Source organism: Oncorhynchus tshawytscha, linkage group LG05 (genome assembly GCF_018296145.1).
Source record: "Oncorhynchus tshawytscha isolate Ot180627B linkage group LG05, Otsh_v2.0, whole genome shotgun sequence".
Lineage (NCBI taxonomy): Eukaryota > Metazoa > Chordata > Actinopteri > Salmoniformes > Salmonidae > Oncorhynchus > Oncorhynchus tshawytscha.
The window spans coordinates 75809332-75825997 of record NC_056433.1 but is presented as its reverse complement, the minus strand read 5'-3'; the positions used below and the strand labels follow the sequence as shown (position 1 = coordinate 75825997).

The 16666-nt window shown below is 45.0% G+C and overlaps 1 protein-coding gene across 6 annotated transcripts in view; it reads left to right on the top strand.

Annotated features, from left to right (window-relative positions):
* The window catches only part of dnajc6 (DnaJ (Hsp40) homolog, subfamily C, member 6), a 67029-nt gene extending 50680 nt beyond the window's left edge, over positions 1-16349 (top strand). For 4 of the 6 annotated variants that reach the window (XM_042322365.1, XM_042322364.1, XM_042322366.1 and 1 more), the window contains 12 exons: positions 2710-2827; positions 3412-3491; positions 3682-3875; positions 4234-4260; positions 4536-4937; positions 5166-5237; positions 7888-7986; positions 10317-10454; positions 10761-11108; positions 11328-11476; positions 11660-11836; positions 15091-16349. In XM_042322365.1, the coding sequence (XP_042178299.1) occupies positions 2710-2827; positions 3412-3491; positions 3682-3875; positions 4234-4260; positions 4536-4937; positions 5166-5237; positions 7888-7986; positions 10317-10454; positions 10761-11108; positions 11328-11476; positions 11660-11836; positions 15091-15192 (1906 nt within the window). In that variant the 3' untranslated portion in view covers positions 15193-16349. The remainder of the gene's footprint in view (positions 1-2709; positions 2828-3411; positions 3492-3681; positions 3876-4233; positions 4261-4535; positions 4938-5165; positions 5238-7887; positions 7987-10316; positions 10455-10760; positions 11109-11327; positions 11477-11659; positions 11837-15090) is intronic. The other 2 variants (XM_042322362.1, XM_042322363.1) reach the window with 2 other exon arrangements.
* The last annotated feature ends 317 nt before the right edge of the window (positions 16350-16666 follow it).

The window sequence follows — 16666 nt, the reverse complement described above, 5'->3', positions numbered from 1 at the left end:
ATCAGTTGTGTTGTGACAAGGTAGGGGTGGTATACAGAAGATATACAGCCCTATTTGGTAAAAGGCCAAGTCCATATTATGGAAAGAACAGCTAAAATAAGCAAAGAGAAACGACAGTGCATTATTACTTTAAGACATGAAAGTCAGTAAATCCGGGAAAATGTAAAGAACTTTGAAAGTTTCTTCAAGTGCAGTCGCAAAAACCATCAAGCGTTATGATGAAACTGGCACTCATGAGGACCGCCACAGGAAAGGAAGACCCAGAGTTACCTCTGCTGCATTAGAGTTACCAGCCTCAGAAATTGCAGCCCAAATAAATGCTTCACAGAGTTATACTTCGGGAAGTATTCAGACCCCTTGAGTTTTTTCCAGATTTTGTTACATTACAGCCTTATTGGACATGATTTGGAGGCCACTAAATATCTCGTACAATGCTGTGTACTACTCCCTTCACAGAACAGCACAGACTGGCTCTAACCAGAGTAGAAAGAGGAGTGGGAGGCCCCGGTGCACAACTGAGAAACAGACGCCTCACAAGTCCTCAACTGGCAGCTTCATTAAATAGTACCCGCAAAACACCAGTCTCAACGTCAACAGTGAAGAGGCGACTCCAGGATGCTGGCCTTCTATTTACTATTTAATGAAGCTGCCAGTTGAGGACTTGTGAGGCGTCTGTTTCTCAAGCTAGATACTCTAATGGTATTGTCCTCTTGCTCAGTTGTGCACCGGGGCCTCCCACTCCTCTTTATATTCTGGTTAGAGCCAGTTTGTGCTGTTCTGTCAAGGGAGTAGTACACAGCGTTGTACGAGATCTTCAGTTTCTTGGCAATTTCTCGCATGGAATAGCCATCATTTCTCAGAACAAGAATAGACTGACGAGTTTCAGAAGAAAGGTCTTTGTTTCTGGCCATTTTGAGCCTGTAATCAAACCCACAAATGCTGATGCTCCAGATACTCAACTAGTCTAAAGAATGCCAGTTGTATTGCTTCTTTAATCAGAACAAAAGTTTTCAGCTGTGCTAACATAATTGCAAAAAGATTTTCTAATGATCAATTAGCCTTTTAAAATAATAAACTTGGATTAGCTAACACAAAGTGCCATTGGAACACAGGAGTGATGGTTGCTAATGATGGGCCTCTGTATGTAGATATTCCATAAATAATCTGCCATTTCCATTTTTTTAACCTTTATTTAACTAGGCAAGTCAGTTAAGAACAAATTCTGGAGGAAACAGGTACAAAAGTAACCTGAAAGGCAGCTCTGCAGGGAAGAAGCCACTACTCCAATACTGCCATAAAAAAGCCAGACTACGGTTTGCAACTGCACATGGGGACAAAGATCATACTTTTTTGGAGAAATGTCCTCTGGTCTGATGAAACAAAAAGAGAATTGTTTGGCCATAATCACCATCGTTATGTTTGGAGGAAAAAGGGGGAGGCTTGCAAGCCGAAGAACACCATCCCAACCGTGAAGCACGGGGGTGGCAGCATCATGTCGTGGGGGTGCTTTGCTGCAGGAGGGACTGGTGCACTTCACAAAATAGATGGCATCATGAGAAAGTAAAATTATGTGGATATATTGATGCAACATCTCAAGACATAAGTTAAAGCTTGGTCGCAAATGGGTCTTCCAAATGGACAATGACCCCAAGCATACTTCCAAAGTTGTGGTAAAATGGCTTAAGGACAACAAAGTCAAGGTATTCGAGTGGCCATCACAAAGCACTGACCTCTATCCCATTGAAAATGTGTGGGCAGAACTGAAAAAGCGTGTGCAAGCAAGGAGGCCTAAAAACCTGACTCAGTTACACCAGCTCTATCAACGAGGAATGAACAAAATTCACGCAACTTATTGTGGGAAGCTTGTGGAAGGCTACCCGAAACGTTTGACCCAAGTTAAACAATTTAAAGGCAATGCTACCAAATACTAATTGAGTGTATGTAAACTTCTGACCCACTGGGAATGTGATGAAAGAATAAAGCTGAAATAAATCATTCTCTCTACTATTATTCTGACATTTCACATTCTTAAAATAATGTGATGATCCTAACTGACCTAAAACAGGGAATTTGTACTGGGATTAAATGTCAGGAATTGTGAAAAACTGAGTTTAAATGTATTTGGCTAAGGTGTATGTAAACTCCCGACTTCAACTGTATACAGTGGGGAGAACAAGTATTTGATTCACTGCCGATTTTGCAGGTTTTCCTACTTACAAAGCATGTAGAGGTCTGACATTTTTATCATAGGTACACTTCAACTGTGAGAGACGGAATCTAAAACATAAATCCAGAAAATCACATTGTATGATTTTTAAGTAATTCATTTTATGTCATGCAATAAAATGCTAATTAATTACTTAAAAATCATACAATGTGTTTTTCTGGATTATTTTTTTAGATTCCGTCTCTCACAGTTGAAGTGTACCTATGATAAAAAGTACAGACCTCTACATGCTTTGTAAGTAGGAAAACCTGCAAAATCGGCAGTGTATCAAATACTTGTTCTCCCCACTGTACATATACAGTATATTTTTTCCTTTCTTATTTACCACTAACCCTACCATCCCTCCACTAATTGGAGTAAACTAATGAACAACAAAAGGGGTCTGAATACTTTCCGAGTGCACTGTATGACACCATACCTTTCTCTTTTTCTCCTTCTCCTCCTTTCTGCTTGTCTGTCTCTCTCACCCTCCCCCCTCTCAGAGAGCACAGGGTCCAGGAGGGGAAGGTTGTCTTCCCTCTAGGTGTGAATGTCCAGGGTGATGTGGTCATTTCTGTCTATCATATGAGGAACACCATCGGAGGACGACTGCAGGCCAAGGTACAGCATGGGGCTAGCCTAGCATGCTAAGACAACACTGTCACACGCAGGCCAAAGTACAGCATATGGCTAGTCTAGCATGCTAACATAACACTGACACACACACATATTATGATATGCTATGCTATGAGAGATTCTGTTAGCTCTGATTGTATGGGACCATGTCCTGATACCTTGTTATTTACAGACAGAGATCGCTCTCTGGGAGATACTGTCACACTAACACATTGATGTACATTGTGTGCCCTGAATGAACATAAACACAGCACAGACTAAATTAAAATCTAGATGGAATCTCCTTCCCTTACGATCATACATTTCCACAGTGTAATTGTTTGAATCTATCTATGTGCCTCCTGAATCTATCTATGTGCCTCCTGAATCTATCTATGTGCCTCCTGAATCTATCTATGTGCCTCCTGAATCTATGTGCCTCCTGAATCTATGTGCCTCCTGAATCTATGTGCCTCCTGAATCTATGTGATTCCTGAATCTATCTGATTCCTGAATCTATCTATGTGATTCCTGAATCTATCTATGTGATTCCTGAATCTATCTATGTGATTGCTTGTTGGTGTTTGCAGGTGTCCAACACCCAGATATTCCAGATCCAGTTCCACACAGGCTTCATTGCTCCAGGGACCACTGTGTTAAAGTTTACGAAGTGAGCCCCTCTCTCATATAATATCTGTACAGTACATATGTGAAGTATTAACACGTGAATGTGAAATACTATATCATGTTTACATGTTGGTGTACGTCATGATATGGAACATGGCTCTTTTTTGAAATAGTGATTGGAGAACTAACTAACTATTTGTCTGACACACACACACACACTCACACCTGTCTAGGCCGGAGCTGGATGCGTGTGACTCTCCAGAGAAGTACCCTCAGTTGTTCCATGTGTTGGTGGACATCGAGGTGGAGAGCACTGACAAGCAGAAGGACCTGACCCCTCCCTGGGAACAGTTCCCTAATAAAGACCTCATCCCCAACGTACTGTTCTCCTGTCACCAGGAACACCAGGACGCACTGGCCATAGCAGGTAGGGCAGAGGGGAGGTCAACATACAAGCACCTGCAGAGGCATACAGGACAGATGGACACACACAAACACACACAGGCAAATATGTCCACACAGATGCACACACTCATACACACATGCACGCACACGCATACAAACGGACACAGATGAGCACACACATGTTGGTACACAGGCACAGATACATGCACTGACACAGAGGTCCACACACTCCAATGCCCAGATGGACCAAGGCACGCACACAGAAACTATGCACACAGACAGCTAAACACACACAGATACTGATATGGTCACCACTAATGAGAGCTGCTGTTGAACAGTCTTTCTTACTCTAACGTTGGTTCTCATTCTCTCCTCCCAAGATGAGTTGGAGGGACTGGACTTGGAGGGTAGGTCTAGAGTAGAGGAGACCACAGACCAGTAAAGATACTAGCTGCTGTAGTTAGAGGAAGTCAGCACATTGTTCGAGGCAGTTTCCCCTGGGTGATGTACAGCACGTATGTGTTAGTTTAGCTTTGTCACGCTGCTGTGGTGGTTAGCAATACTGATACCTATAACTTAGCAAAATATCTCCTGTTCTCCTGTCGAATATTTTGTGGGAAGCAAACCTATTTACTAAATCAAGACCAAGTTTTCCTTATGTGACCTACCCCCTCCCATGTAGAGCCAAGCCGGTCCCAAGGCGGTCTGGACGGTCGTCCTCACGGGGAGGACAGCGAGCCGTCTGATGACGAGATGCTGTCCCTTTCCAGCCAGCAAAGCCACGCTAGCGGAGAGAGACCTGGAGGGGCTCAGACTGGTACCAGGGGCCCCAAGAGACCCGAGCAGCCCCACGCCCCCCCCGCTGCTCCTCCTCCTCCACCAGAAGAGGTGGACCTCCTGGGCCTGGATGGGGTGGCAGTGAACACCCCATGCCCCTCGCCCCAGCCCCCGACCACCAACACCACCACGGACCTCCTGGGGGACCTGTTTGGGGCCTCCCCCCAGACAGGGAGTGGGCCCACTTCAGCCCAGTCCACCCCACAGAAAATAGCCCCACCCTCCACCCTCCCCTGCCCCTATCCAGGTATGTCAATTATTACTATAACACCATATAGCCATAGTTACTGATCAACTCAATTCAGGTTCATTTGTCTGTTTTTTTTACAAAGTCATTTTAACACAGATGTGTACATAGTATGTTAATCTATGCGTATCCTATGACTGCCAGAATTAATTGCCTGTCGGAGATTAATAAAATGTATTGAATTGAATAGTAAAGTAATGGTTTATGCTTTTCTCTCTGTCCACCCAGCGTTGGACCCGTTTGGGGCGGGTCCGATGCCCAAGCCCCAGGAGCTGATGGGGTCCTTCCTGGGTCCAGCAGGTAATCTTGGTAACCTGGGGCAGCCTGGCCCCCTCCTGCATGCAGCTCACTCTCTATCCCCCACCATGCAGAACACTGGCATGTGTAAGGCATGACCAGACTGCATCTGTAGAGGCACTGTCTACCAATTAACGTTTCACTCTTTCCACTATCCACTATGTGACTGCTGTCTTTACACTGATATCTTTCCACTAATGTTTCACTGTATCCACTATCCACAATACGTCTGCTTTCTTTACACTGATACAGTTGAAGTCGGAAGTTTACATACACCTTAGCCAAATACATTTAAACTCAGTTTCTCAATTCCTGACATTTAATCCTTGTAAAAATTTGCTGGTTTAGGTCAGCTAGGATTATCAATTTATTTTAAGAATGTGAAATGTCAGAATAATAGTAGAGAGAATGATTTATTTCAGCTTTTATTCTTTCATCACATTCCCAGTGGGGTTAGAAGTTTACATACACTCAATTAGTATTTGGGAGCATTGCCTTTAAATTGTTTGACTTGGGTCAAATGTTTTGGGTAGCCTTCCACAAGCTTCCCACTATAGGTTGGGGGAATTTTGGCCCATTCCTCCTGATAGAGCTGGTGTATCTGAGTCAGGTTTGTAGGCCTCCTTGCTCGCACACGCTTTTTCAGTTCTGTCCACACATTTTCTATAGGATTGAGGTCAGTGCTTTGTGATGGCCACTCCAATGCCTTGACTTTGTTGTCCTTAAGCCATTTTACCATAACTCTGGAAGTATGCTTGGGGTCATTGTCCATTTGAAAGACCCATTTGACTGATGTCTTGAGATGTTGCTTCAATATATCCACATAATTTTACTTTCTCATGATGCCATCTATTTTGTGAAGTGCACCAGTCCCTCCTGCAGCAAAGCACCTCCACAACATGATGCTGCCACCCCCGTGCTTCACGGTTGGGATGGTGTTCTTTTGCTTGCAAGCCTCCCCCTTTTTCCTCCAAACATAACAATGGCCATTATGGCCAAACAGTTATATTTTTGTTTCATCAGACCAGAGGACATTTCTCCAAAAAGTACAATCTTTGTCCCCATGTGCAGTTGCAAACCGTAGTCTGGCTTTTTTTATGGCAGTTTTGGAGCAGTGGATTCTTCCCTGCTGAGTTGATATAGGACTCATTTTACTGTGGATATAGATACTTTTGTACCTGTTTCCTCCAGCATCTTCACAAGGTCCTTTGCTTTTGGTCTGGGATTGATTTGCACTTTTCGCACCAATGTACGTTCATCTTTAGGAGACAGAACGGCATGTTCTTCCTGAGCGGTATGACGGCTGCGTGGTCCCATGGTGTTTATACTTGCGTACTATTGTTTGTACAGATGAACGTGGTACCTTCGGGCATTTGGAAGTTGCTCCCAAGGATGAACCAGACTTGTGGAGGTCTACAATTTCTTTTCTGAGGTCATGGCTGATTTCTTTTGATTTTCCCATGATGTCAATCAAAGAGGCACTGAGTTTGAGGGTAGGCCTTGAAATAATTCCACAGGTACACCTCCAATTGACTCAAATGAGGTGTTATAGTGGCCAAGCCTGAGTCTGGAACCTTCGTGCTCCTCCATTCCTTTCACAGGACTTCTTATCAGTCAGGTGTTATAGTGGCCCAGCCTGAGTCTGGAACCTTCGTGCTCCTCCATTCCTTTCACAGGACTTCTTATCAGTCAGGTGTTATAGTGGCCCAGCCTGAGTCTGGAACCTTCGTGCTCCTCCGTTCCTTTCACAGGACTTCTTATCAGTCAGGTGTTATAGTGGCCCAGCCTGAGTCTGGAACCTTCGTGCTCCTCCGTTCCTTTCACAGGACTTCTTATCAGTCAGGTGTTATAGTGGCCCAGCCTGAGTCTGGAACCTTCGTGCTCCTCCATTCCTTTCACAGGACTTCTTATCAGTCAGGTGTTATAGTGGCCCAGCCTGAGTCTGGAACCTTCGTGCTCCTCCGTTCCTTTCACAGGACTTCTTATCAGTCAGGTGTTATAGTGGCCCAGCCTGAGTCTGGAACCTTCGTGCTCCTCCGTTCCTTTCACAGGACTTCTTATCAGTCAGGTGTTATAGTGGCCCAGCCTGAGTCTGGAACCTTCGTGCTCCTCCGTTCCTTTGACAGGACTTCTTATCAGTCAGGAGAGGCCTTGAGTTCTTGGGAGTACACATTCCTACAGTCCATTGCAGTCCACTAAATACTGTAATTACACTTCTCATACACAAAGAGCTTAAACCTAACATTACTTTAAATCTCTAAGAATACATCGAAACTGTATATAAGAGTATATAAAACAGTAAATATATTAGACAGCGTTGTAGAACAGTAATTATGATCTGTCAGCTCTAACCCCAGACACATGGCTCCTATTCAACCCTTATAGAATCGTTCTTACACTCAGAGACATGCTCCCTTTGTACTTTCACTCTGCCTGAATACAAGGCACATAGACCAATGATAATGACTACTGCTAGGCTAATTATACAATTACAAACAGAGGGGCTCAATTCAGGAGCTCAAAGGGAATTCAAGTCAGATAGTATCCAACACTATGGTCATTGGTGATAATGTGGTCATGATTTGCATGACTTCATATCTCCTTCCGCCCATTGTCTGTGAGGTCTGTCACTGATGTTTCTGTGTTCTGATAGGCCACAGCTCCCCAGTCCCACACACCACCCCTGTAGTCACCATTCAGCAGCCTCCCAACGCCATGGGAGGATGGGACTGGAACAAACCTGCAGCTCCAGGTAAGTTCTACTCCTGTGTAACATTCATGGACAACATCTGCAGAGACAGGGTTCTGAGAACAGAGGAACAACCAGCTGCCAGGAGCAACAGAGAGCTATGACATGCCATCATCCAGCATACTGTGCTGCCAGGAGCAACAGAGAGCTATGGCATGCCATCATCCAGCATACTGTGCTGCCAGGAGCAACAGAGAGCTATGGCATGCCATCATCCAGCATACTGTCCTGCCAGGAACAACAGAGAGCTATGGCATGCCATCATCCAGCATACTGTCCTGCCAGGAACAACAGAGAGCTAGGCATGCCATCATCCAGCATACTGTGCTGCCAGGAGCAACAGAGAGCTATGGCATGCCATCATCCAGCATACTGTCCTGCCAGGAGCAACAGAGAGCCATGGCATGCCATCATCCAGCATACTGTGCTGCCAGGAGCAACAGAGAGCTATGGCATGCCATCATCCAGCATACTGTCCTGCCAGGAACAACAGAGAGCTATGGCATGCCATCATCCAGCATACTGTCCTGCCAGGAACAACAGAGAGCTATGGCATGCCATCATCCAGCATACTGTGCTGCCAGGAGCAACAGAGAGCTATGGCATGCCATCATCCAGCATACTGTGCTGCCAGGAGCAACAGAGAGCTATGGCATGCCATCATCCAGCATACTGTGCTGCCAGGAGCAACAGAGAGCTATGGCATGCCATCATCCAGCATACTGTCCTGCCAGGAACAACAGAGAGCTATGGCATGCCATCATCCAGCATACTGTCCTGCCAGGAACAACAGAGAGCTATGGCATGCCATCATCCAGCATACTGTGCTGCCAGGAGCAACAGAGAGCTATGGCATGCCATCATCCAGCATACTGTGCTGCCAGGAGCAACAGAGAGCTATGGCATGCCATCATCCAGCATACTGTGCTGCCAGGAGAAACAGAGAGCTATGGCATGCCATCATCCAGCATACTGTGCTGCCAGGAGAAACAGAGAGCTATGGCATGCCATCATCCAGCATACTGTGCTGCCAGGAGCAACAGAGAGCTGTGGCATGCCATCATCCAGCATACTGTCCTGCCAGGAACAACAGAGAGCTATGGCATGCCATCATCCAGCATACTGTCCTGCCAGGAACAACAGAGAGCTAGGCATGCCATCATCCAGCATACTGTGCTGCCAGGAGCAACAGAGAGCTATGGCATGCCATCATCCAGCATACTGTCCTGCCAGGAACAACAGAGAGCTATGGCATGCCATCATCCAGCATACTGCCCTGCCAGGAACAACAGAGAGCTATGGCATGCCATCATCCAGCATACTGTCCTGCCAGGAACAACAGAGAGCTATGGCATGTCATCATCCAGCATACTGTGCTGCCAGGAGCAACAGAGAGCTATGGCATGCCATCATCCAGCATACTGTGCTGCCAGGAGCAACAGAGAGCTATGGCATGCCATCATCCAGCATACTGTCCTGCCAGGAACAACAGAGAGCTATGGCATGCCATCATCCAGCATACTGTCCTGCCAGGAACAACAGAGAGCTATGGCATGCCATCATCCAGCATACTGTCCTGCCAGGAACAACAGAGAGCTATGGCATGCCATCATCCAGCATACTGTGCTGCCAGGAGCAACAGAGAGCTATGGCATGCCATCATCCAGCATACTGTGCTGCCAGGAGCAACAGAGAGCTATGGCATGCCATCATCCAGCATACTGTGCTGCCAGGAGCAACAGAGAGCTATGGCATGCCATCATCCAGCATACTGTCCTGCCAGGAACAACAGAGAGCTATGGCATGCCATCATCCAGCATACTGTCCTGCCAGGAACAACAGAGAGCTATGGCATGCCATCATCCAGCATACTGTCCTGCCAGGAACAACAGAGAGCTATGGCATGCCATCATCCAGCATACTGTGCTGCCAGGAGCAACAGAGAGCTATGGCATGCCATCATCCAGCATACTGTGCTGCCAGGAGCAACAGAGAGCTATGGCATGCCATCATCCAGCATACTGTGCTGCCAGGAACAACAGAGAGCTATGGCATGCCATCATCCAGCATACTGTGCTGCCAGGAGCAACAGAGAGCTATGGCATGCCATCATCCAGCATACTGTGCTGCCAGGAGCAAGCAAGCATGTGTAATATCAGATTGGACTAAATAGGGACCTCTGCTGGTGCTTATGAGAATCATATTTATAGAACAGTTTCTACTTCTTTGGAAATAAGAATGTGCTCTTAATTGACCTTCCTGGTAATATAAAGGCTAAATAAAATAAGGTATTGTATAGTATTTCAACTGTGTTATTGTGTGTTCTGTGTGAGGAGGTGGTTTCAGTATGGGCAGCAAGTCAGCCAGTACCAGTCCTACTGGGTCGGTCAACAACACTCCCACACACCAGGCCAAACCCAACACCCTGGACCCCTTTGCTGACATCGGAAACCTTGGGGGAAGTCTGGGAGGTCAGTGAAGGCTTTAAGTACTGTTCTAACTGATGCTTTAAATATGTTATGTCCAGGGGAGGCTGTTGGGAGGAGCTATAGGAGGACGAGCTCATTGTAATAGCTGGAATGGAATCAATGGAACGGAGTCAAACGTGGTTTCCATGTGTTTGATAGTTTCATTGATTCCATTCTAGCCATTACAATGAGCCTGCCCTCCTATATATCCTCCCCCCAGCCTCCTCTGGTTATGTCATGTCATGCTGTTATGTTATAATAGTTGAGTTACAGTTTCTGTAAACACTCCACTTACATCTCTCTCTATAGGAGGATCTGGGTTCTCCAGTAAGCCCACCACCCCTACAGGCACCACCCCTGCCTTCCCCCCCATGGGCTCCCCCTCACGGCCTCCTCCCTCGCCCCAGCATGGTGGGGGCTGGCAGGCCAACACAGGCCTCCCCTCCTGGAAGCCCGGTGGTGGTGGTGTTGGAGGGCAGCCAGGGTGGCAGCCCCAACCCCAGGGTCAGGGTGGTCCATCCCCCCAGGCCAAGCCCAGCACCAGCCACTCCATGCCCCACACCTCCCCCTCCAACAGACCCAACTACAACATCAGCTTCTCTGCCATGGGAGGAGGAGCTGCTCCCAATGCAGCCGGGAAACAACAGCCCAACATGGGTGAGTCAGTGGGAGACTGGTTGTTATCACACTGGGATGGATAGACTGTTGGGTTGTGTTCCCCCCAAAATGACTCCTGTTGCTCTGTATTAATGTACAAATGTGCCACTTGAAACTGACCTGCATGTGTGTGATCTGTGCAGGTAGTCATTCATGATATGACTGCACATATACTGTATTATAAGTGGATGAGAGAAGATGTTACTTTCTCTCTCCCAGGTACCAAGCCCAAAGTTGCAATGGCTAACTTTGATGACCTGCTGTCTGGCCAAAGCTTTGCTGGAGCCAAAAAGAAGGAAGGTCCCAGGACAATAGCAGAGATGAGAAAGGAGGAGATGGCTAAAGAGATGGACCCCGAGAAACTCAAGGTAGTCTTACAGTGGTCAATCACTAGCCTTGGACCGAGAGTTGGAGAGTGTAGTGAAGATATAACTAATGTTGGACTGTCTTTTGACAGCCTAAGAAAAACAAGCTAGCTATCTCAAGATTTTGAAGAAGTCCTGTGAGCTCAGTGTTGTATCTGGCCCAGACTCTCCCCCCTCTACCACCAGATTCTGGACTGGATCGAGGGGAAGGAGCGTAACATCCGGGCCCTGCTGTCCACCATGCACACGGTGCTGTGGGAGGGGGAGACCCGCTGGAAGCCTGTAGGCATGGCTGACCTGGTGACCCCAGAGCAGGTCAAGAAGGTCTACCGTAAAGCTGTGCTGGTGGTCCATCCAGACAAGGTGAGAGGGAAGGAAGAGGTTAACTCTACACACAGTGTAACACATGTACACTTACCTCATACACACGCATACACACACACATACTCATGCAATCACACAAACACGCATGAACACACACACACACACACACACAGGGGGCATCATGCACCCCAAAAATCTGAGGGTGCGTGAGGAAAGCTGGGAGGTGAACTGGAGGCTAGGCCCCCCCCCATCCTTTAAGTTGAAGTATTTAGCATTTTTTAAACACCTCAAGTTTGCCTGTCCCCATAGGAGAACCCTTTGGTTCCAGGTAGAACCTATTTTGGTTTTAGTTAGAAGCCTTTTGGGTTCTATATAGAACCCTCTGTGGAAAGGGTTTTTCATGGAACCCAAAGGGATTCTACCTGGAACTTAAAATGGTACTTGAAAGTGTTCTCCAAATAACCATTTCAGGTTCTAAATAGAACCTTTTTTTCTAAGAGTTTAGAGCCATAATCACTATGCTTAATTCTATTTTGTGTTTTTCTGCATACCTCTTGAGCTGTCTGTATCCTCTGTTGTGGAATATTGAGTCAAATATTTACACAGATACCGGAACTCTTGAATTCAATATGCAGAGGCAGTCGGCACCCCAGATGAGTTCCAGTATCTGTGTAATTTACAGTGGGGCAAAAAAATATTTAGTCAGCCACCAATTGTGCACGTTCTCCCACTTAAAAGATGAGAGAGGCCTGTAATTTTCACCATAGGTACACTTCAACTATGACAGACAAAATGAGAAAAAAAATCCAGAAAATCACATTGTAGGATTTTTTATGAATTTATTTGCAAATTATGGTGGAAAATAAGTATTTGGTCAATAACAAAGGTTTATCTCAAATGGACTGCTTAGAACTGTTGGAAATGAAGCTTCTCCTCCCAACTGTGCTGTTCTCCTCGTGAGATGATTACCAACTTTACCCACTTCATGTAAAAATGGAACACTACTTTCGGGTACACTAAATCCACTTTAATATTAAGTTGAATCCCCCTTCTCTTAAAATGTATGTATTAAGACGATTATGGTGATTATTATACGATAGCTGTGCTCCAAACACATTCACTAATAACAGGTGTTTCACTGGTTGAACAAAAGTTAGCAATGTGTTGACAAAAGTTAATGTTCAAGCCAAGAAAGCTTGCCAGGAGCATCACTTGCCGTGACTGGTATTGGTGGGGGGGTTTTCAATGCCTACTGTCAGATTCTCCAGTGAATATAATTAGTGTAATTTGCTACCGTTCAAAAGTTTGGGGTCACTTAGAAATGTCCTTATTTTTGAAGAAAAGCTATTTTTTTGTCCATTAAACTAACATCAGTGTAGACATTGTTAATGTTGTAAATTACTATTGTAGCTGGAAATGGCTGATTTTGAATGGAATATCTACATAGATGTACAGAGGCCCATCATCCACAACCATCAATTCTGTGTTCCAATGGCACTTTGTGTTAGCTCATCCAAGTTTATCATTTTAAAAGGCTAATTGATCATTAGAAAACCCTTTTGTAATTATGTTAGCATAGCTGAAAACTGGTTGAGTATCTGGAGCATCAGCATTTGTGGGTTTGATTACAGGCTCCAACTGGCCAGAAACAAAGATCTTTCTTCTGAAACTTGTCAGTCTATTCTTGTTCTGAGAAATGAAAAGAAATGCCAAGAATCTGAAGATCTCGTCAAAGCTGTGTACTACTCCCTTTACAGAACAGCACAAACTGGCGCTAACTAGAATAAAAAGAGGAATGGGAGGCCCCGGTGCACAACTGAGCAAGAGGACAAGTACATTAGAGTGTCTAGTTTGAGAAACAGACGCCTCACAAGTCCTCAACTGGCAGCTTCATTAAATAGTACCCACAAAACACCAGTCTCAACGCTAAAAGTGAAGAGGTGACTCCGGGATGCTGGCCTCTGTCCAGTGTCTGTGTTCTTTTGCCCATCTTAATCTTTTCCTTTTGTTGGCCAGTCTGAGATATGGCTTTTTCTTTGCAACTCTGCTTAGAAGGTAGCAGGTATATCTCTCTGGTCACCCCCAAAACCAATTCTTTCTTTGGCCGCCTCTCCTTCCAGTTCTCTGCTGCCAATGACTGGAATGAACTACAAAAATCTCTGAAACTGGAAACACTTATCTCCCTCACTAGTTTTAAGCACCAACTGTCAGAGCAGCTCACAGATTACTGCACCTGTACATAGCCCACCTATAATTTAGCCCAAACAACTACCTCTTTCCCTACTGTATTTATTTTATTTATTTATTTATTTTGCTCCTTTGCACCCCATTATTTTTATTTCTACTTTGCACATTCTTCCACTGCAAATCTACCATTCCAGTGTGTTACTTGCTATATTGTATTTACTTTGCCACCATGGCCTTTTTTTTGCCTTTACCTCCCTTCTCACCTCATTTGCTCACATCGTATATAGACTTGTTTATACTGTATTATTGACTGTATGTTTGTTTTACTCCATGTGTAACTCTGTGTTGTTGTATGTGTCGAACTGCTTTGCTTTATCTTGGCCAGGTCGCAATTGTAAATGAGAACTTGTTCTCAACTTGCCTACCTGGTTAAATAAAGGTGTTCTCAACTTGCCTACCTGGTTAAATAAAGGTGTTCTCAACTTGCCTACCTGGTTAAATAAAGGTGTTCTCAACTTGCCTACCTGGTTAAATAAAGGTGAAACATTTTTTAAAAATAAAAAAAGAAGGCCAGCATCCCCGAGTCGACTCTTCACTGTTGACGTTAAGACTGGTGATATTTTTTATTTATTTTCTGCAAATAAATGCTCTAAATTACAATATTTTTATTTGGAATTTGGGAGAAATGTTGTCAGTAGTTTATAGAATAAAACAAAATGGTCAATTTTACCCAAAGCTCTTTTTTTCCAGAGCTGCATATATACCGTATATACTGTCTAACTTGATTGATAGCCTGAAGTGTCTTCTTTGTAGCTAGTAATGAGGTTGGGAGATTGAGAACCTATCTGGGCTAGCTAAAGACAATTTCATACAATTACTATATGGCTAGTAGTATTGCAGAGAAAGAAAAAAAGCATTTACAGGACAAATCTGTGTGGGGAAAGTGCCCCTGTACCCTCTGCGGGTATAATTCTTCTACACACACACACACAAGCAAACAAACACTAGATATGATATAGTGAGGTTCTGTACAATAGACACTTTTCACCTCTGCAGTAAATTACAACGTGACTGACTGATGTTTTCCTCCTTGTCCCCTCTCCCAGGCCACTGGACAGCCCTATGAACAATATGCCAAGATGATTTTTATGGAACTGAATGATGCCTGGTCAGAATTTGACAGCCAAGGACAAAAAGCACTCTACTGAGCTGAGAGAGAGAAAGAGTTCCTGCCGACCCCCTGTGATCAATAATCAAGCCCCCACCAGATCTGACTCCCCACTCCTTCCCTTCTTGTCACTGTCCTGTGGACTCTACTCCATAGAGACTTCAATAGCCAGACTAACAGAAAGATACCTGCCCACCCACCTACCTATGTATCTGGTGGCAGAACTGTCCAACTCTCCAACAAGAACTGTTCAACCCTGTCCTACATGTCCGAGCCCTGAACCAAGCAAAGAGTCCTGAACCAATTAATGCAGTCATCCAGCTGTCTATGGAGACATCGCCAGAGTGATACTGTCCACCTAACACCTGACATAGGTGATAATGACATACCTGTGGTCACAGTGTTGTTAGCCAGGTGCTATATAGAGCAAGACGATGCCAATGTTTTACACACAGTAGCATTAACACAGTGTTCCTGTCAGTCACCTGTCAAGATGATGACAATGTTTTACACACAGTAGCATTAACACAGTGTTCCTGTCAGGCACCTGTCAAGACGATGCCAATGTTTTACACACAGTAGCATTAACACAGTGTTCCTGTCAGTCACCTGTCAAGATGATGACAATGTTTTACACACAGTAGCATTAACACAGTGTTCCTGTCAGGCACCTGTCAAGACGATGACAATGTTTTACACACAGTAGCATTACCACAGTGTTCCTGTCACAGTCACCTGTGTGACTTTGAAGTGAAGATCTAGAGTCAGTGTTGGGAGTGGATGGCCTATTCAATTAGGCACTGTACCACTGACTGTAAGGTCTATACACCACAGTGATCTCAGAAATACCATGTCAAATAATTTGTATAGAGCGATCTCACAGAGTTTCCACCTGAGTTGTCTATCTTCATGGAAAAGCTACTGTTATCTATGTCATTTGAATGACCAATTTAGATCAATGTGCTTCCACAGAACTCCACAGGAGAGTTCTAGGAGACAACAAGACATTTGCAAGCCAGGGGGTAACATGTTTACGTTCTGACAACAACCTGGAGACTCAACTTGACATACAGATAGTAGGTGAAGGTAGGCAGGATATTCGTTGTTGCACCACCACCTTTACTACCTACGGTGGTTGGTTCTTGTGTTTTCTTGCCCTCAGTCTCAGAAAGGTGCAAAATGTGTTTAGCTTTAACACAGAGAGTAAACTCAGCTGCAGTCTATTACCAGTCTTAAAGCTGGAATCCACATTAGGTGAAACAGCGCCACCGGTCGCCCCAGGCACATTTGTTATGAAAAGAGGAGAGGAGTTCAGAGAGAGAGATATCCAGCATCTAGCATCTTGGTTTTAAAAAACTCTGCTGTTCTATCGAGTGTGTAATCATGTCCGAGTGTGCAATCATGTCCGAAGTAACGTCTTTGTAATATCACAAACAGACATGGCAGTTTGACCGCTATGGATTCCAGCTTTAAACATACAGTACTCACTCATCTTTACAGTCACTTGCTAGTGG